General features: G+C 42.3%; 1 protein-coding gene across 1 annotated transcript; it reads left to right on the top strand.

The window, feature by feature from the left end:
* The first annotated feature begins 1,447 nt into the window (after positions 1 to 1,447).
* paplna (papilin a, proteoglycan-like sulfated glycoprotein) lies at positions 1,448 to 20,666 on the top strand. The gene is made up of 26 exons (XM_076108186.1): positions 1,448 to 1,734; positions 1,990 to 2,093; positions 5,562 to 5,622; positions 5,753 to 5,855; positions 6,020 to 6,150; positions 7,809 to 7,932; positions 8,090 to 8,170; positions 8,292 to 8,464; positions 8,822 to 8,945; positions 9,076 to 9,202; positions 10,962 to 11,166; positions 11,621 to 11,797; positions 11,936 to 12,086; positions 12,458 to 12,538; positions 13,382 to 13,577; positions 13,799 to 13,883; positions 13,999 to 14,125; positions 14,793 to 15,264; positions 17,005 to 17,163; positions 17,248 to 17,375; positions 18,248 to 18,302; positions 18,476 to 18,622; positions 18,871 to 18,998; positions 19,197 to 19,305; positions 19,880 to 20,055; positions 20,499 to 20,666. Exons 1-26 carry the CDS (start codon positions 1,678 to 1,680, stop codon positions 20,657 to 20,659), a joined length of 3,642 nt encoding a protein of 1,213 aa, XP_075964301.1. The 5' UTR covers positions 1,448 to 1,677; the 3' UTR covers positions 20,660 to 20,666.
* The last annotated feature ends 1,447 nt before the right edge of the window (positions 20,667 to 22,113 follow it).

The raw sequence follows: 22,113 nt of genomic DNA, 5'->3' as shown, positions 1-22,113 counted from the left end.
GTTTAGCACGACTTTCTTTAATGTATTCTTTAAGTTTTCAAACTATGTGATGACTTTAACATGTCTGCAGCACGAGTTCAGTCGTTCATTTTAGTGTCTTCTTAAGAGCACTGGAGTTTGAAGGGTTTCATTGCCAAACACTGATTTGTATCTGAACTAAAACATATAACTCAGACATTTAAGGACAGTTTTCAATTAGTGTATTTGTTGATGGGCATAAAATGAACAATTTTGGCCTTCAATTTAATTTAAAGTCATTAAACACGTAAACATGTCACATGTTCCTCTCAAATTTCAGGATTTGACACCTTTCTCTGTTTTTATATAATTGTGTTATTAACATTTTTTGATTTTGGTCGAACAAAACATGCAATTTGAAGACAACACCCTGGGTTCTAGAAACATTTATTAGCATTTATCACAATTTTATAATATTTTTGGACTAAAAGATTCATTGATTAATGTTAGAAAACAGCCAACAGATGAATTAGTTATTAGTATTAAGTATTAGGGCAGCTCTGGTCATTAGCTGCCTTAATACTTTATCTGTATAGTTATTGAGATGCCCACACAGAAGATCACCACCACCCAGTGAGGATGACTCCATTATGTTGCTCAATTCTGGGCGTTTGTTGCAGCGAGTGTGTTTGTGTTTGAGACGGATCAGACATGCTGACTGCCTGTCTTCTCTCCTCTCTGACATAACCTCCCCTCTGACTTCTTGCCTGTTGGTGGTGGGGTTTAACGGTCCTCACTGCCGGGGCATCCGGTCATCATGGCAGACGGGGTCAGACGGGGTCAGAGGTGATTTTGGCAGCTCCAGCCGCCCCCCTTCTCTCTCTCTCTCTCTCTCTCTCTCTCTCTCTCTCTCTCTCTCCCTTTATTAATCATTTAGTCCATACAATTTCAGAAAATATTGAAAAATAAACATTTCTCCAAGTCCATTGCGACACAGGACTTAGAAAACCAACTTATATTCAAATTTAATACACAGAGGTCAGTAAATGTTTTGGCATTTTTGCTTAAAAAAAGTACTGTGAAAAGGTAAAAATATGAATAAATGATCAAAATTCCTGCTGATTATTTCTGTTTTCAACGACTAGTTGATTAATTGACTGATTGTTTCAGCCTTAAATTACTCTCTCCTCTGTGGATTGAATAAAAAAATCTGCAAATTGTATATTCCCCGCTCCCAAAGCTCCAGGTTTTCATCAGACATATACTTTACTAACTGCAACCACAGATGCAGCTGTTGATTATCTGCTGTGGTCGATGGCTGCAAACCAAACCACAGAACTCACTGTTGAATCATTCATCTGTGTGTTCCTTCAGCTTGATGAGCTGCTTAAACAAAATCATTACCACACTCTGATTTATAACTGATTTATATACGTGGTGATATTTCAGGAAACGCTGCAGGGCAACAAAACTGACTGTGAGCCAAAACTGAGGCTGATACTTTGTGTTTTTTTTATTGTTTTGTGTTGTTGGATCAGATGAGGAGAGAAGTGTCTTTCTGCCCTCATAGATTCTGTTATCCTGTTTGTGTGTCCCATCAGTTACAGTTTCCACTCTTGTTGCCCTGGCTTGTTGCTCAATGTGTAAAAGACTTGATTAGTCACAGTGACTAACTCTTGATGTCTCTTCTTCTTCTTTTCTTTTCTTTTCCAGGGAACAATGAAGATGCTCCTGCCTCTGGTAACCCTCCAGCTGCTGTTGGCTCCAGTGCTCATGGTAAACTCCCAGTGGATGAAGAAATTTGCACTAATAACAAACACTGAATGAATGAAAATATACAAGTATTATAAGTTAGATTTGGTTGACAAAACAATCAAAACATTGAATGTCCATGTTGGATTAAAAATTCAGTTTAAAAATGTGTTTGAAACTGAATGAGATTTGGTTTGAAAGCAATAAAGCATTATTACAAGGTTAATGTTGTTGTTTGTTTACTTTGTGATGAGAGGTTAACTGGTGTGTTGTGTCCAGGTGCCCGGTGTGGATCACTGGGACTCATGGGGTCCTTATGGAGAATGCAGCCGGAGCTGTGGCAGCGGAGTGACTATGAGAACCAGAAGCTGTATCACACACAGGTACGTCTCCTACCTACTTACCTACCTACCTACCTATCTACCTACCTATCTACCTATCTACCTACCTACCTATCTACCTACCTACCTACTTACCTACCTACCTACCTACCTACCTACCTACCTACCTATCTACCTACCTACCTACCTACCTACCTACCTACTTACCTACCTACCTACCTACCTACTTACCTACCTATCTATCTACCTATCTATCTACCTACCTATCTACCTATCTACTTACCTACCTACCTACCTACTTACCTACCTACCTACCTATCTACCTACCTACTTACCTACCTACCTACCTATCTACCTACCTACCTACCTACTTACCTACCTACCTACTTACCTACCTACCTATCTACCTACCTATCTACCTATCTACCTACCTACCTACCTATCTACCTATCTATCTACCTACCTATCTACCTATCTACTTACCTACCTACCTACCTACTTACCTACCTACCTACCTACCTATCTACCTACCTACCTACCTACTTACCTACCTACCTACTTACCTACCTACCTATCTACCTACCTATCTACCTACCTACTTACCTACCTACCTACCTATCTACCTACCTACCTACCTACTTACCTACCTACCTACTTACCTACCTACCTACCTACCTACCTATCTACCTATCTACCTACCTACCTACCTATCTACCTATCTATCTACCTATCTATCTACCTATCTACTTACCTATCTACCTACCTACCTATCTACCTACCTACCTACCTACCTATCTACCTATCTACTTACCTATCTACCTACCTACCTACCTACCTACCTATCTACCTATCTACTTACCTATCTACCTACCTACCTACCTACCTACCTTCTTATCTTTAATGCACCTACATTTACAGAAACATGCATGTATAAACACACTCTCTTTGACCCTCTCAGCTCATTGTGAGTGCCTGAATACACACACAGGTTGTGAATCAAGCTAATTGAGAGGTTCGTGGTTCACAGAACGTATCTTGATCGTAAAAGAATGCCTTGAAGTCAGGAGGACGTGGGCTTGTCTTGCATCCAGAGCAGACTGCAGGGAGGGGCCCTTTAATATTCGAAGGACTTCTCTTTCCTGGGTGTTGGCTGCTTGTGAGGATCACTCTGCTGCACATGTTTTTTTTAAAGTATAATTTCTTTAAATATGGTTTTGTCCATTTATAGGTTGTTTTGTAACCTCTGACTGCACAGGACAGAGTGAGGAGTGTTGTTGTCAGCTTACATTGTAAATATTCAGAACTGGAATCCAGCCGGCGTGTTGCCTCATGTAACACATAATGTGATCTGTGCTCATGACGGGGGAAGTGGTGTGTTCAAGTCTCTCAAAATCCTGTAGTATATACGAGAGAATAGCAAAATCTACTTAAATCATCAAAAGTAAATGTACTTATTCTGCTGAACAATGTCCAATGTGTTTGATATATTATTATGTATGACACTATTAGATTTGAATGACTGATGCTTCGATATGTAAGCAGCTTTTTATTGTTGAGTTGGAGCTAGTTTCAACTAGTTCATATACAGTTTGGTAGTGTGGTCCAGTTGCTCTTTCCAGTGGGTCACAAGTTAACTCTGAAGAGTCAAGAGATGATTGAAAGATAAAAAACACGTTCTCTTTAATCTTTTTGTGCTTTTGTTGTAACATGTTGTAACTCAAACTTAATATAAATGAAACAATCAGAGAAGTTTAAAGGAGAATTCTGGAGCTGCAAACAACTCATAGACATCTGAAATGTGACCAGAGGCTCCGACAAAACATTTCTTTTTTAGTTTGGGAGTCTCTGGTATCTTTAAATATGTGTTTTGGATGTGATGTAAGCAATAACTACAGATTTCAGATACATGTCATCTGTCATCCTTCATCCTCTGTTTGCTGTGTTTACAACCTTTATGACCCTAAAATACTCACTAAAATATAGGTGTGTCTTATTGAGCAATAACTCAGAGGGAATTTGATGAACGTAGATGATTTGTTTTGCCCACCAGGCAGAACGTGTCTATAATGAGCTGTTTCTTTAACGTGTCCAAACAGTTTTCTGATTCACATTTTGTTGCATTCATGGGAAGGAGAGACTGTAGGACAATGCAGTTTTGTTCTGATAGATCTCTGTCGGGTTGGTGATGTTTGGTGTTTCCCATTGATCTGTGTAAGATGCTGGTTTCCAACATGTCCAGTCAGTCAGTTGATGACTCAGACTGTCTGTCAGTGAGTCTGTTTCCCGTCTGTAGCTGAATGATGAATAACAGGGAAGGAGTCCCGCCCACTGCTACCTATTCGGATGAACTCTGTCATATCTTGTCTGCCAGAATCACACCTTTAAATACTATGATTAAACTTCTGTTGACTCGTTGGGTGCTTTACAGGAACTCCCATTTTAGCATAAAATGACCTCACCTCATGGGATATAATCTATTTAAATTGTCTACGATCAATAATGTAGCTTTTCTGTTATGTGCCATTTTAATTAAAAAATACAGTTTGATGCTCCAAATGTTTATTTTCCACTCCAAAATTGAAAAGTTGAAGGCTGGATGCTGCCGCTGAGTGTTTGGACATGTTTAAGTTTGGGTTTGGCGTGCTGACAGGAGCGTGTCTTGTTTTTACAGCTTAAGGGCAGGTACCTTTTGAGGTGACTTAATCATGAGTTATCAGCGTGGCTGCTAGGGAGGATGGCGAAACAATCCGCTGTCTCACGGTTCAGCAATGCATGCACGGATGTTTGTGCTAGTTTTGGGCTCAACGGTGACGATGCTGAGGCTTCTCCTGGTGCTGAGAGCTCGTTTTCTTTTTATTACATGCAGAGATTAAAGAGGAATGCCACTTAATGCCTGAAACTTGTCATTTAGAAAGTCTGAGCTGACATTTTTATACAAACCTCACCTAGTCATTATATGTTAGTGTCACAGCGATGACCCATGAAGTTTTAATGAAAGTTTAGTTAGAAAAGATGCAAAAGGGGATTTCGACAGCGCCGCACCAGTAAGGCAAATGAAAACACACATTTGTGCCTTAAAAGGGCATTACCCGTGAAAGCAGTTTTAAAATGTCGTCTGTGGCTCTCAACGAGCTTTCCAAAATCTGAAAAAAATAACCATAATGGGAAATGTAGGATCCAGTGTTTTTAGAGCTTTACCTATATTAGGGACTAAAAGTCAGGATATCTGCTTCACTGTTCACCCTCCTTTGTTAAATATGTCTCTAACAGATCAGATCCCCCAACTTTATAGAAAGTGCAATACTCAATCTCTGGAGTACCTCTTTAAATCATTTAAAGCTCACAAAGATAAATCACACAAGACATCACAGATTACCTTTCCTCTTGTCTCTTTGTTTTAGGACGATAATGTGGAAAATTCTGCCTCCACATCAGGTCAAGCATCAGGTTTAATCTGTAAAAACATCATCCAGGCGTGTCTCATATTGATGCTCTGCTTTCTACACACAGGGCTGATGGAGGACACAACTGTGTGGGACCAGACAAGTCCTACCGCACCTGCAACATCCAGGTGAACAAACAAACGAACCAGAAACAATGTATTACTTTTGTATTGTGTGTCTTCCTTAATTAAATAAAACAGATATATTTTGTTTTGATTATATTTGATTAAAGGATATTTAACTTTGTTCTCCCGTCAGGACTGTCCTGAGGGATCCAAGGATTTCCGTGAAGAGCAGTGCTCCCAGTTTGATGGCACTGACTTCCAGGGGAAACTCTACAAGTGGCTGCCTTATTATGGAGGTCAGAAGCAAAGTAAAAGTAGTATTTGCAAGAGCTCCAAACCCCCGCTAATATACATATAAACATACATCTTACTAAGGTGCCACGGCTGTGTAACATAAATGAATTGAGGTCAAATTGTTTAAATGACCTTTACTCTAAACTGAAGCTTGTGTCTCTGACAGCTGAGAACCCCTGTGAGCTGAACTGCATGCCGAGAGGAGAAAACTTCTTCTATCGTCACCGCAGCTCTGTGGTGGATGGGACGCCCTGTCACCCTGGACGGAGGGACGTTTGTGTGGAGGGAGTCTGCAAGGTAGGCTGCTCAGAAAACGAACACGCACACGAATTTAGATCAAATGTGAGACGAGCAACGTCTGCTAGTTTTAAGAAACTTATGTTTATCATCTTGCTGTTAATTAATTCCACCTTTTTCTAACATCATTTTTTTTTTCAGTTTTAGCCATTATCAACTTCTGCTGCCAACTGTTTGGCTACAACAATACGTCATCCCTACAGCTCTCTAAAGCTTGAGTGATTCCCGAGATCATGTTTGTGGCAAAAAGAGCAAATTAACAATATGTAACTCTCAGTAGCGCATCATTATTTCGTGACCCTTGATCAATAAGTTATTTACAAACTTTTCTAGGTTTTTTTAATCTCCTTATAAGTATCATTATTATTAATCAGTAGACCTTTGTGACAGAACTTTAGTTCCATGCATGCTGCTCTCCGTCTGACCCTGTCCTCGGCCCCGTAGGAGGCTGCTCAGATTAACCTGCACTGGAACGCTGAGGTGAAGCAGTGCATGTCAACGATTACATTACCGTAGAGCTTTGGTTTGAACAGAAATGCAACCGCTCGCCTTATCAGCGGTGCAGATTTGATCCAATGACGCGATCAGTGTGTCCATCCGTCATTTTATTAGTAAATCAAAGTCACAGGAATGAAACATATCAGGGGCTCAGAGGGTTTCATTAACCAGAGTGGACACAGCGAGCAGCAGGATGAAGGATTAGTTTCACTTTGTGGTAATATCAAACACTTGTTCTGATCTCATGTAATTATCGCAGCGACCTTTTCCTCATGAAACACCTCCACTATTTAACCTCTGACATCATGTCTTCATCACCTCCTCTGTGTGGAGCAGCTGTCCAAAACCCACTCTGTTCTCATGTCTTATTTCTGAACCTTATTGTTCCTTTGCTTTTTAAACCTTCATGTATTTAACCTCCAGCTCCAGATTTTTGTTGCGTGGTTTTGAGATTGTTACTTTCACAGAAACATCGTGTTCCCACAGGTCTACTTTTCTCTTACACCTTGTTAAACCTGGTCTTGTATTGGTTTAGTTTGGCGACTGAAACCAGCAATTCTGTGACTGGACTTTTGCCCGTTTGAGGGTTTATGTAGTAAAGTTGATGCAGCACACTTTTTATGTGCAGTTTTTATTTTTGTGTTTATATTCTTTGCTCAGCCACCACTTAAATAAACATTATGTGGGTTTTATCATACCTTTAAAAGCACAGCTGTTAGAACAGATTACATTTGATGAATTCAATATATTCATGCACACAGCACTTCTACTAAGTGGTTCTCCATCAAATCACTGCACATTAAAACTCTCCTGCATTTGAGTCTGAAGAGGGGAAAAAAGATGAAATAAATTCTTACAGATTCTTATTGAAGGTTCTGCAAACTGTTTAGAAAGTTTGGATATTACATATCTGCATAGTCATTTGTGCAACGCAGGTTCTTACATCTTGTTAAATCAGGTCTTGTTCTGCGGAAACCGGCAATTCTGGGACTGGACTCTTGCCTTTCTGAGGGTTTATGTAGTAAAGTTGTCTCAGCACATTTTTTATGTGCACATTTTATTTTAGTGTTGGTATTCTTTACTCACTAAAAAAACGTCATGTGTGTATTATCATCACGATACCTACAGATAAAATGTTTCCCTACTTTTTCCCTCCTCAGCGTCTCGGCTGTGACAACACGTTGGAGTCTCTTCAGCAGGAAGACCCCTGCCTGCAGTGTGGGGGGAACGGACAGTCCTGCTCCCAAGTCAAGAACAGCTTCTCTGTACGCGACCTGCCAACCGGTACGCTGCACATTTATTACTACCAGATGTTTTCAATCATCTCATTTGATTTATCTGTTGCTGAGGTACCAGAAAGCTCTGATTTCTTTTGTCTGAGTTTGCAGCATTTCGTAGATTGTGTGTGTGTGAAATGAGTTGCGTCTCATTTTCATCTCAGGCTACAACCAGATGTTCATCATCCCTGTTGGAGCCACCACCATCAGCATCAGAGAAACTGTGGCCACTCGCAACTACCTTGGTGAGTTTGTGTTTCCAGAAAACAGACTATTAGAAGATCAGGAGAAATAGTTTACAGCCTGTACGTACTTTTCTGATTGTATTCTGTACATACAATGACTGTAACCTCTGTGCATGGCCAGCTATCAAGAACCTGCGTGGTGAGTACTACCTCAATGGCCACTGGGTTATCGAGTTTTCCAGGGCGACACCCATTGCTGGGACTGTGCTGTACTACCAGCGAGGAGCTGAGGGTGACAACGTCCCCGAAACCATCATCGGCCGTGGCCCCACTACTGAACCCCTCGTTATTGAGGTAACATTGATTATTTTCTTTGTCTGTCAAATGTTTCGCTCGAATTTGGGCCTAATTTCACGAAGATTCACAAACATTAGGATTCGACCTCTGGGGACCATGAATAATATACGTAGTACACTCATGGGAGACCTGAAAAATACGTTGTCTTGGACAAAAGTAGGGATCAAAGAGAATTTTTCAAGACGTTGGTGACATTAGAGAAAGAGTCATTAAAAAAATGAGGTTTCGTCCTCTAAGGACCAGGAATCTGGCCTTTGGACCAAAGTTTTGGACAGACTAGCAAACAATCTGAAGCAACAGATCTCAATGTTTATAAATGGAGTTTAATCTTTATGTCCAACCCTCTCCTCTCAGCTGATCAGCCAGGAGCCAAACCAAGGAGTGGAGTATGAATTTTATCTTCCCAATGGACGCTCCAGACAGGGCTACTACTGGAGTTTCGGATCTTGGTCTTCCTGCAGCAAAGAGTGTGGATCAGGTCAGAGTCTCAGACAAACACAGTCAATAATTTAAACATCCCCGAATGCAGACCAGTACTTGTTTAATGCTTTTCTTAACCTGCTACTTGTAAAATGACACGAGTCAGTTCTCATTCTTACCGTCATCAGGCTACCAGTCTCGTTTGGTCTTCTGCACCATTGACAACGAGTCCTACCCCGACTATCTATGTGCATCTCTGCCGAGGCCACAGACCAACCGTACATGCAACCCTCATGCATGCCCACAGATCCGCAGGTAAACTGCACTCAAGTTTCACCTGTAAAAATGTGACATTTCAGTGGCAGAATTTTCAACAGCATCCAGATTTCATTTTGTTCCTTTGGGAGTGTTGCTTTTTTGTTTGTGCTCGTAAAAGTGGAACAATCAGCAGCATGTTGACTGTTGTTGATGTGTTGTGACTGTCTGAAAGGATGGCGTACCTGTATCCGCCACAGTTGTGGAGATCCTCAAAAAGGCCCAGAGCCTATGTGTTCAGGTAACTCAGGCTCTGTAGTTGTAGTGTTTAGAGTTTTAGCAAACACAGGGGGAGATCTTAATCATTTAGTCATTATTTTCTCTGAGCATGCATGATCGATTTTTTAGTATTTCTCTTAAATAATATCCATTCTATACTTCATATTGACACCTGGAAAATGCAAAAAATCTTTAGCTATGTGCCAAAAAATAATTCAGAAGTGTAATAAATGTCAAACTCTCCCCCTTCAGATGTGTTTGACTCTATAACATCTGTGTTTAACGCAAATCCTCGTTCCTCCATGTGCGTTGAGAACGAAGGCAACTGTCCAGCTCAGAGGTCTCCTTTCAGCCTTTAAATGATCCTCATTCGTCTTGGACACACTGGACGTCTCTCTCCGGGGACACCAGGTGGTGATTTGACAGCAGATTTCCATCAAAGAAACCTCCTCCTCCTCCTTTAACCTCCCAACCTGAGGCCCCTGTACCAGATCTCTGAGCTGGGCTGCTGCCGGATCGCTTTAGCAAACTGTATAAAAGCTCTCTGTGCGTTAGTGTAGCTGGTGTGTTGTGAGGTGTTCGTTAAAGGTTAAAGGTCGTCATGCGGGGGGGGGGGGGGGGGGGTGTTGGGGATTGTGTACATCTGAATGGGACACAGCAGCAGTGAGTGTGGTAGTAAATAGCCGGGGCTTCAGTCAGTGACTCTCTGGTATTTCCTGCTTCTTTTCTTTGATGCTGCTGCACAGAAACCTGAGATGTTTAAGAAGCTCGGGGGACGCTAACTGCACCCTCTTTATCCCTCAATTGAAAGATATAGACCAGGAACAGTTGATGTTGGTGTATATGTGTGCTGACGGGGCAGAGGTAACACTTGAGCTTGCTGGTTTTCTTTCTTTGTGATTAATGCTTCTAGTCATCAAACTAACCACAAGGTGAAAAATACTTTCTATCCTTCAGCTGCTGGTTTCTGGGTTTTCTTTCATGCTGCAATCTCCAAAAAAGGATGTGTTGTTTTTAACATGATCGCATCTAGTAGTTTAAAAGTTATTTTAGTAGCTTTGTTAAAACGATGCATCCTTTTATACCCTAAAGGGTTTTGTTCCAAATCTAAAGAATGCTTAACTGGGACCATTAGTCGAGTCATCGATTTGCTGATGGGATGTGAAATACATTTTTAGTTCTCAATTCATCATTTAAAGTTTTTAGTCGAGCAAAAATGCCAAATTGATCTGCGTCCAGCTTCTCAAGTTTTAAGAGTTGTTTCTTATTTTACATCATAACTGTTGGTCAGACTGTTGACTGTTGGTTAAGTTGCTCTTTAATGCTGCAGTCTGCCAAGAATTTGTATGTGAAAGTTCATGTCATTGACAAGAACAATAAGAAGTGGGGCTGAGATGCTTTAGATTGCCCAGATTTTCACATTTCCATCCCACATTGTACTACACAATGAAGCCCTCTTCATTTTCTGTGCTCTACATTACTACGTCTCCTGACTTCTGTTTTTCTTCTCTCTCGTCTTCCTCACGTCGGGTTTTCCCAGCTGGAAAACCGGAGAGTGGAACACCTGCTCCGTTACCTGCGGGGGAGGCTCTCAGGTGCGCAGCGTGCAGTGCGTCTCCCATGATGCCGCGGGCCCCCGCGTGGTGGAGGATGTCGTTTGCGCCACCTACGCCGAGGCACCGCCCTCTCTGCAGACCTGCAACATGCAGAAGTGTGCAGAGTATCAAGTGACCAGATGGAGCGCGGTGAGTGAAACACCAGACCGAAGGTCAAATGAAACGAAACAATTTGAGCCAAACACAAGATTCTAAGATCAACGAGCTTTATTTACACTTAATTCAACAATTCTACATTTATTAGCATATTAAGCTCACAGTTTAAGCACTATTCCAACTGGAGTGAAAAATATTCCCATCTGTTGCAAAATAAAGAACCTTTAATTAACCTTTATTTAAAAAGCTAGAAGGTGGTTGATCAAGTGAAGATAAGTGAAAATAGAAAAATGAACCTGATAATAAATGGGTCATGTGAGACAAACACAAACACACAAAAAAGAAACACAAGCTGCAGATTTAAGTCCAGATGTGTCTTTTCACATAAAGTATAGTTTCTTTTCTTGCACTTTATTCAAATGACATCAAACATTACGACTTTGCGGTCCTCCATATTGAAGAGCAATCTGTGCTGTTGTGTCTGCAGTGCTCGGTGACTTGTGGTTCAGGCGAGCAGACCAGAGAAGTCACCTGTGTTGGTTCAGGACGAATGCGGCTGGAGGAAACAACCTGCAGCGCTCTGCTCCGCCCGACCGCCGTCCGACCCTGTGAGATGGCGGCCTGCCTGAGACAGATCAGCTGGCACGTCGGGGACTGGGGGCTGGTGAGTGTGATAGGGACCAGCAGACACAAGCAACACTGGGACGCTTCTGTGCAGTTATTGTGGCTGAATGTGAAGCATGTATGTCTCTTTCAGGTAGACAGTTTTCACTGGTTAAAATCTCTTTCGGTTTTCCTTCAGTGCTCTAAGAGCTGTGGTTCCGGCTCACGAGAGCGACAGGTGATCTGCTCCGACCGAGAGAGGAACCTGTACCCTGTGGTTCAATGTAACGCCAACCCCAAACCCTCCACCGTGGAGCGCTGCAACACCCAGTCCTGCTACAGCCCACAGGGTGAGAACATGCAACACGTGCCCCTGAAGTAGACATGTTTTCTTTGCTCACACCTCATCATTTTGCATCTGTATTGTTGTCTGACTGAATGAAGTACATCACATGGCATTTTAACGAGACGAAATGTTCGTTTCACTGCTCTACACACCCGGTTCCTGCAGCTCTGTCTTTAAATAAAAGTACACACAGATGTTCAAGTTCAGAATAAATTATTGCATCAATAAGAACTAGTTCGGATGAGCAGAAAACAATTCACATTGTCTTAATTTCTGTCACTGTCAGCCTTCACTGAGACAATTCAACCTCTCACCTTCACCGTATGCTGAGCTGCTCTCATTGTTTTGTGTTTGTTTGTTGTGTTTTTTGTGCAGTGGTTCCCAGCATCCAGGACACACGAGGACACGACAACACACAGACCGTGTTCCAGCCTTATGTGCCAGACCACGCGACAGGTTGGACTCAAATCTTAAATTTGATCTGTTTCTCTATAAAGCTTGGTTTATACTTGCTTTCTTAAAAATCGACATTTGTGTAAATATTTTAGCAGCCAAATCTAAACCCCACTAATGATGGTTATAACAGTCACTCTCTGAAAAAAATAAAAATACGAAGCATTTTAGACCAAATGATATGTGTGTTAACAAGATATTTATAACAGCAAGTTTTATTAAAAAAAAAAAAAAAAAACTTTTCCATTACGGTTAAAACCAAACAAAAAAAGCTAAAAGTGTGATAGCACCCTAATAATTGCTTCCCCTCAGTTCCCCTGAACCCCATCCTCTCTACTGATATAACTCCTGTCACTTTGTGCCCATCAGCCCCCCCCCCCCCCCCTCCCAGCCCCTGTCCCAGCACTAATTATCCAGGCCTGATTGACATGTTTTCAGGGGTCCATGGGCATTGTTTGCCTGATTAAAATATTTCCAAAGCACTGAAGTGTGCAAGTGCTGGCTGTTGTGCTTTCGGTATGTTCTGGCATTCTGCAGCAAGAATTTCAAGTGTTCATTTCCTGTGAGATTGTTTCTTCTGATGGCTGGAACTTCTTGTCCCACTTCATTCCCCTCTGTCCCCTGCTTCATCTTTCCATCAACAAATGTTTCTGGTTAATTGTATGTATGTTTTTCCTTCTTGTGGTCTTTTGTGTTGCAGCTTCCCGTGAGGGCTCGCTGTGTGGCCTCCAGCACAAAAGCTTAGACTCCATTGTACATTTCTAAAGCGATGTGTGAACTTCTCTTTTGCTTTGCGTCGTCTTGTGTGTATGTTATTAATTCGCTTCCCGCTTGGTTTCATCACAGTTCGCAGGCCGGAGACGGACCCGGGCCAGACGAACACAGTCCACGACTCTCACGGCTCCGCCCCGGCCCTCCACTGCAGCCAGTCCCATTATGGCTGCTGCCCGGACGGACGCACTTCAGCCGGGGGCCCCCAGGGTCTGGGCTGCCCACATGTCCCAGCTCCCACTCTTGTCCAGCCACACTGCGTCCAGACCAGGTATCCAGCTCCAACCTGTCATTTGGCTGAGGGAACATGAATCCTGTTTTAGAGTCTGGGTGTCACTTTTATGGCCCTCTAACCAGAGATTGTTTGGTGTTACCACTAAGTGACCACAGCGGTTACCACTAAGTGACCAGAGGTTTTCTTTTCTTAGAGTTGCACATTTTTGTTATTTTTGTACCTTCAGTACAAAGTGTTTTATTGTTTGTTCCTGTCAGTTACGGATGCTGCCAAGACAGAGTGACGGCGGCTCGTGGCCCCAACAGGGAGGGCTGCATGGAGTACGCGGCCCCTGCACCTACTGTAAGCAAACATCAAATTCATTTATTTCACATGCTCGCTGACAAACTCTTCTTTACTGTGGTGACCAGACGGGCTATGAACCGTTCTTCTAATCTGTGATGTCACGTTTCCTCAGGCTGCTCCTTCTCTTCCCACTGAGAATGGAGCGCAGTGCCGCATCACCACCTACGGGTGCTGTTATGACCGCACCACACCTGCAGGAGGACCCAACGGGGAGAGCTGCCCCAACCCACCCAACCACAGTAAGAGACTGAGCAGTTGCAAATACATTATTACACATTAATCTCAGTTTTCTTTGTGTGTGTGTGTTCTTAAACTCGTATTTGTGAAGAGAAGGGTTTGCTACATTAATCCACATGTGAATTTATTCAGTATAATCACAGCCTTTTGTTTTTGAGGAAATAGGAAATGAGTAATATTAATGGAAGCAGGGGGAAATATAAATTCTTCACGGTTCCTGCACAAATATCCCCAGTTGATCCAGGAATTCTAGTTTTCAACTTAATGCTTGTGATCAATATATATTCAGTTTTCTATTTGTAGTCTTGGCCGTGCCAAAGAAATGTAGCTGATTGTAATGAAAGCTGTTGCGTCAGAGGGCTGTTAGTCTGTCGGGTCATGGACTCGGATACAATTTATATTTGTAAAAAGAAAAATGAACGAAAATTTTCTTCCTAGAAAAGTTCATTCTTGATCTTAAAAGTAGTAGTTTAACAAAACAATCCCACCTCAGGTCCCCTCACTAGCTTGTTCTGTAGCTTTAAATTGAATCATACGTCCTTCATCAGATGATGATGTCAACTGAGCAAACTCTATCCATGGATGAAGACCATGTGATAGAGATGAAAGTGCAGGTAAAGTTGGTAATGAGTCCTGGAGACTTCATGTTGCTCTGTTTCTTTGCTGCAGTTGAGCGCTCCTTCTGCTCGCTGCCTCGCGCCGCCGGCTCCTGCAGCGGCTGGGTGCCGCGCTACCACTACGACGTCATCGCCTCCAAGTGCGTGCACTTCTGGTACGGAGGTTGCCACGGCAACAGCAACAACTTCATGACCCGGGCCGAGTGCCAGAGGGGTTGCCGGGGGGCTGCAACGAGCCAGCAGGGCCCGGGGCCGGTCGCTCCCGCCGCACAGCCGACTTCTAGAAGAGAGTCCACCGCTGGAAGGACCGCATCTGGAGCAGGAACAGCATCTGGAGCAGGTGGATCCATGTCTGGGGGGTCACGCAGCATGGGGAGGATTTTCACGGTCCAGGGAGGATCGACCAGCAACACCGGCAGACAGGCCACAAGCGCCGCCAACCATGCCCACAGAGCCAGAGTCTTACTGCGCACTCGCCGACCTTCCCCTGCTGCCGATGCACAGCACACCGGCCCAGCAGCGAGGTAAGACCCCAAAAGACCCAGGGAGCACGGCGAAAAGCTCAGTCCCTGCCCCAGCACCGGCTCCACTGGCCCCAGAATGCCGTTTACAGCCTTCCTCCCCCTGCTGACGGAGCCCCAGTCCACTCAGCCCTGCTGTGAGTGTGAGGAGGGCCAAAGAGTGAGCTGAAGGAAACATCATCCGCAGATCACAAATCACGTGCATCGTTCTCTTACCCCCCAAAATAAGATGATGAATCAATGTATTGTGCTAAATATTCCCAGCCTACATGCATGACAAATGTATACAAACCAGATCCAGAATTGATATTATTAGGATATTTTCAATAATACAACAAAAATAATTTTAAAAAAATTAAGGATTTCATTCACATAATTCACAGAATCTTATTTTTTTTATGTGTGCAGTAAAATGTATCAATTACTAAGCATCTGTAATTTGAGAAATCAAAGTGAAGACTTGATAAATAGTCAATCTTGCCTTCTTTAACAAGCTTTTAAGACTAAATTAACAAACTTGAAGTGTAACTTAACAGCCCCTGGATGGCTCCGTTCAAAATCGCATACTAACATATTACTCTTACGAAGTGTGCTTGAGCACACATTAGGTAACAGTCTGCTGTTATACACACTGATTGAGTATCTCGTATGTAAGTATGTAGTACGTAAGTATGTAGTACGTAAGTATGCGATTTCGAACACAGCCACAGGCTTGTTGATGTAGAAAAGTACTTCAGGGTGTGTCAGTACATCATGACATCACTGTTTAGTGGTAACAGGTGCAACAAACCCAAAACTTTCAACCAGGAAGGGCCGTGAAACTGTCTGATGTTAAGTTACTCTTTAAACACATTATATATTATTATATTGTATTATATACATGTGCTTTATTTTATGCTTCATGCTCTTTCCACTATATGTAAACGCACATACCTTCTTGTGACGCTGATATAATCTACACCCCTTGCTATGTAAAGTTCAACCACATCCATGCTACTGTACCTTGAGCTCCACAGACTTTTACTCTCACGCTTGCAACACCTTGTGTTTTTCCTTTAACCTCGTCAAAATGTCAGGAGAAGTCGACAACCTCACAGCGACCCTAAAATGGACGTCTCTTCTGTTTCAATGCTTCTGGGACTTTTTCACTGTCTGTCTGGAGTTCACGTTAGTCGTCGTCCTTTTCCTTATTTGTGCCCGCTACCTCACTGTGTCCACCACCTGCGTGCTTTGTGTTGTCACCTTGATGTCAATTAGATCAAACTAATAAAGGTTCTGCTGTGATGCTTCATGGTGTTGGTTTTGTGTTGTGACTAAACTCTGTCTTTCTCCACCTCAACATCCGTGTGGTTTGGTGTATTAGCTACGTCTTTGGGGGACATTGTTAGTCTACTTCTTTCTGGGAAATTTGTCTTTGATTTGTAGCGCACATAATTAGCTGTTTTGCGGGTGAAGGTTGCATTGTTTTGTCTCGTCACTTTTCACGTTGCATGGGCCCTTTGTCTGCCAAAGCTGGGTTTCCCCTCTGTCTTTTCTCTCTGATGAACTTCAGAAGCCAGGTTGTGGGCGATCTTTATGCTTGCTTTGGTGACTACTAATAAAAGTACCAACAGCGGAGCATAAAGTGACTCTTTCATTCTCTTCCTCCCTTCAATCTTCCAACTTCCTCCTGATCCTCCATCCTATTTTTTCCTACTTTCCTTCCTTCTTTCCTTCTGTGCTTGTATCCTCCTGTTTCCTCAGTTTGACCCTTGGAGAAGTGACCATCGATAAGTCTGACCCCTCCACAGTGGAAGCTTTAGTGGGCCAGACAGTTGTGCTGCCCTGCAGAGTCAGCCCGCTGCCGTCCTCCACTGTCAGTGTCGAGTGGAGAAGAGATGGCGTCCCTCTGTCAACTTATAGGTCTGTAGAAACACACACACACACGCAGTGTATTTCATTTTTCTGTCAATGTTTGTGATTATTCTTTATCTATATGTTCTTCAGGCATCACCAGCAGCCCAACGGCTCCCTGTTAGTTGGTCCTCTCTCTAAGTTGGACTCTGGTTGGTTCTTGTGTGTGGCTACTCGTGAACAGGAGAGAGACCACCGCTACATTTACCTGTCTGTCTCAGGTAATGCAGTGCATTCGTATGAAACTAGTGCAGTTGAAAACATCGTGAACCGCTCATACAAACAAATTCACCCTCAACATTGTGCTTTCTTGAGTCCTGAGTAATACAGCTGCCATGACATAATACACACACACACACAAGTCACAGCTACTCGATCATAAACACCGGTGAAATAGACTGCGAACGGCATGCTGGACTCAGTCCGAGGGGCCCTAAAACTCCACACATGCGCTGTTCACTTGTTTATTCAAAGTTTATTCATATTGAACATGTCCAAATTGCACCAAATTTGAGAAAGCACACAGACAGATTCCTTGCTTCATTGTTAGATCATTTCATGTATTTAATAAGACCACAGGAGATTAATTTTACAAAAATTCCTCTAAAGTGAAGTGAAGTAAAGCAAAAATATGCAGTTTTTACCTGTAGTGTGGAAGTAATTTGCTTTGTCAACATTTTTTTAATCATTCCTCATTTGTTTTTTTGTCAATCACTAAAGAAATACACTTTTTTTTTTACAAATACAAGGCATGCATGGATATAAACAGTGTGTAGATTGTCCAGTAAACGGAGGACTCAAAGAAAGCTTCTGAGGAAAAACACTTTCTCCCGGTGTGCATTCGGCTAATTGGGGCCAGATTCGGTCAAAACCTTAATTTGACCGACTTTAACCCCAATTAGTCCGTCACACGGAAATCCCGAAGATCAGGGCGACGCTGATGTCATAGATGATGTCAGAGGTGGTGTCAGAACATGCTGACCTTGAAAAAGTTAGCCAGTCTTTATGCATGATGTGACATTATGTAAGTGAATTATGACAGGAGCATTGACCCAATCGTGTGTGTGTGTGTGTGTGTGTGTGTGTGTCATAGTGGGATCATCTCAGCCGGTTCCTAGCTTACCGCCCGGAGACGGTCCTTTCCCTCGGTAAGAATCTCTCTTTCTCTGTATACACAAAACTCTGTCTCCCTGAAAATACAAAGAAGAGAAATTGAAGATGAAAGATACAAAACACCAAAATCAGTAAAGCTTAATATTTCCAATGTCCTCTGTAGGTATTAAATGATGAAACAGCCACTGTCTCTGTTATTTCTTCTCAGCTTCAGTATCGAGCGGTCGAGCTCGTCTTTGCTGGAGACGCGAGCCGGACAAACTGCCAGACTGTCCTGCACGATCGTCCCTCCGTCAGCACGTCGGTCCGTCAGCATCCAGTGGACCAAAGATGGACACGCCCTCAGCGACTCCAGGTAAATGTCACACTGCTCCACTGATTCATGCACTAATTGTGAGGTTATTAAGTAGATTTTTCTGATAATATTAAAATAAGGTTTTGAATACAGGACTTTTACTTAGTATTTTCACGGCGTATTATTGCCACCTTTATCTAAGGTTTATCTAAAAACTATTGTAGACGTATACACAGATCAGACGTATTGTGCTGTGACGTTCTCGGCAGTGCGAACAGGCGTCTTGACTCGCTGCTGTGTCGTTGCAGGTTCATCCAACATTCAGATGGCACTCTGACCATCGGCTCTCTGAAGTCTGCAGACTCCGGCGTCTACACGTGCACGGCCTCCTCTCAGCAGCAGCTGGAGCAGCGACAGCTGCAGCTCAGAGTCCAAGGTGACTTTTATTGTTTTGCATGATCATTGGGCCTCTGTTCAGGCGTCTGTTGATGCTGTAATCTCACTTCAGCACCAGCAGAGGTCGGTATTTGTGAATGTCATGAAATAGACAAAGGACATGCAGCTGGGAGTTTGTGAGGATTCTTTCGGTTGAAAAAAATGATCCGATTTCTTTTCTTGTGTTTCTGTTGTCCAGCCGACCTGAAGATCACCACAGCTCCCAACAACATCCAGGTGTCTGAAGGCAGCAGAGCGCTGCTCTCCTGTGTGGTGTCAGGAGACAACGTCAACATAGGCTGGTCCAGGTAAATCACAAGTATCATCTGTTAGACGTGATTGTGAATGTTTGTTTAATCCAAGAAAGCCCAAGAAAAACCAGCACAGCAGGGAGCAACACGTGCACCACAATATACAGCACAATATAGTGACTTAAAGGTTATTTGTTTTCATGAACAAGTACATAACTCCTACTAGAGGCGCAGATAGAATTAAAAATGCTCTCACCTAGGATTTGTTGTAGGTAGTTTGATGTTCAGTTCCAGATTCATTTATTAATTACTTTGACTTAGATGTTCAGTTCAACAGTTATCCAGCTTGTTCATTCTGTAACACAGTCAGAGATTATTCATCCAGATTGATTGTTTTGGGGGGTTTTCGTGGCGAATAAGTATAAAAAAAGTTTTAAAAGAATAAAAAGTTATATAGTCTTCTGTTGAGTTACTCAAAAGGAAAATCTAAAATGATTCATAAGAACATTGCTGTATTATTTTTACTCTACAAAAATGTGACTTTTTCAAGGTAGACATAGTCAGTTGAGTTGGTAAAAGAAGGTGCACAAAGCTCACGGGCCTTAACTGTCTCGCTCCTCTTTTACTACAGAAACGGTGTACCGGTGCGTCCAGACGGTCGTAACATCCTGACGTCCTCTGACGGCAGCCTGATCCTGAATAACGTCAAGCCTTCAGACGAGGGCACGTACACCTGTAACGCTTACACCGGCATCTACTCTGTGAGCGCCACGGCTGAAGTTAGAGTCATTAAAGACACACAGCAAGGTGAGGATGATCATCTGACACAGCCATCCTCCAGAGTATACATCATGTGATCAACAGATTGTTTGTGAGCTTTCATAGATGAGAATTAGTTTTAGCTTTTGGTTTATTAGAAAAGAAAAACGGTTTAAACTCTGACTGAATTGCCACTTCGTTTCACTTCATTATTACGACTTCTACTATTTGAATCTCTGAAAGAAATTGGAGATGTGGGCAGCAATTTATGGATCTGGAACCGGGCCGACGAGGGCGATATTTTCAAAAAACAAAAAAATATATATATTTTTCAGACAACATAACATGAAAAACTCAGATCTGTTCCATGCAGGTGAACACAGTGTAAAAGACTGACATGAGGAAGTCATTTCGAGATGAATTTACACCACACAATATTCTGTGTATTGACTTGAATGTACACAACTAAATATCTTTTGTCTCTGTTGCAGATGACGATGTGCCTCCAGAATGCGTGGACCAGCCTGATCTTGCCAACTGCGACCTGATAGTTTACGCCCGACTTTGCTCCAACTCGTACTACTCCAGCTTCTGCTGTGCCAGCTGTACCAGGCACTCACAGAGGAACGACAGGTCCGGTCGTCTGGGCTAAAGCTGCAGAGGGTTTTTAAAAACTGTGGGACGGGTGGGAGAGAGGGGACAACCGAGGGCTAGTGTTTCAGACATCGCAGCTGCATTTTGAAAAAACCTTCCAATACTGAACTTTTGCCAAAAGCACTCAAAACTGCAACGGAAAAAGGGACCGATTACTAGCAGATGTTGTTGAATCTGTGAACCTGGAGTTCAGGGAGTCTGTTTGTACACTGCTGCATTAAACACTGAATATGGAGACACTGGATAGGGGCCTTAAACGCACCACGTAAACCTGGAGAGTCTGTTGAATGTGATGACGCAAGAGTCGAACTTTCTTTGTCGTTCTTCCTCCGCCACGTCTTTAAAATAAGTTATTTTCTCCTTGGACCTACTGTACGTGTTCTCTGTTTTCTAGAGAATTGTTTTACTTGCAGGTCATTAAAAGGATTTGACATGTAAATCCAGTGAAATTAAAATGTTTTGACCACTGCTCTGTTTTTAATGAATATTTTTGGCATTTCACTGATAAAAAAAAGAGCTTGTATCTTCTCTTCCTAATGTTTATTTTTATGTAATTATTTGATATTAAAAATAATATTTTGATAAAAGCGGTTGTTGGATTTGGATTATTGTGTCATTGGATGTTCCAGTTTGAACCACAAGGGGGCGCTCAACGTGACACATGGCATGTCTCATTCAGCTTCATGTCGTTTCTGAACTGTGTTAAATGGTCATTACATTCCTTCATGTATTTCCATTGTTTTATAGCAGCAGGCCGGTATTTTGCTGTTCTCTGTGGCTGTTTGCAAGTTTTCAATTTGACTCTGAAACCTTCATCAGGAGGTTCGAGGTGTTTTGATAATTGACGTCAGGTGTGCCAGCTGATGGCTGCTGATGTCACAGGTCTAAACACAGGTGGTTTGTTTCACTCATGATTATATGAACAACTCCATTGCTTTCAAAAGTTATCTGTTAAAATGCCTCCTCGGAGATTAATATTAGCTTTGAGATGAGAGAAAAGAAGGTAAGACTTTACTTTCACATGTTACAGCAGCACAACAGTCTGACGGTGCTTCAGATAAAGTACCATTTAAAACAACAAATACAACAACCTAAGACAATTACTATGAATTACATTACAGACATGTGACATGATTTTTAGTTTTATTGTATATCGTTTTTTGTAAATAATATTGATGGTGAAACTGGGAGCCTTGTTTGGAGATTAGTTTACTCTTCTTAGTTATTAAATATCATTTTATATCATTGTTTGCATTCTTTTACACGTCACAGTGGGAAAAGCGCAGTTTTTTTTATTAATGTACAACTTGATTTATTTTAAAAGTTTCAGGCCAAGTCTCAAATAGTTTGTCTGTTATTGGAAAATTCCTCTTTAAGAAGTAAAATGTCACATATTAGCTTCATGAATTGATATTTTTCAGATTGTTGTTTACTATGAAGATGATGATGATG

The sequence above is a fragment of the Anarhichas minor genome, unplaced genomic scaffold (assembly GCF_050575085.1).
Source record: "Anarhichas minor isolate MPS153535 unplaced genomic scaffold, ASM5057508v1 ptg000040l, whole genome shotgun sequence".
In the NCBI taxonomy this organism is placed as follows: domain Eukaryota; kingdom Metazoa; phylum Chordata; class Actinopteri; order Perciformes; family Anarhichadidae; genus Anarhichas; species Anarhichas minor.
This window is presented reverse-complemented; position numbering and strand designations above follow the sequence as displayed.

Bases quoted from the DNA above. Each gene is read 5' to 3' on its own strand.
- paplna (XM_076108186.1), top strand. From the start codon at position 1,678: ATGAAGATGCTCCTGCCTCTGGTAACCCTCCAGCTGCTGTTGGCTCCA. The intron at 11,798-11,935 runs GTGAGTGTGATA...GTTTTCCTTCAG, and splicing joins ACGTCGGGGACTGGGGGCTG to TGCTCTAAGAGCTGTGGTTC. The intron at 18,623-18,870 runs GTAAATGTCACA...GTGTCGTTGCAG, and splicing joins CACGCCCTCAGCGACTCCAG to GTTCATCCAACATTCAGATG.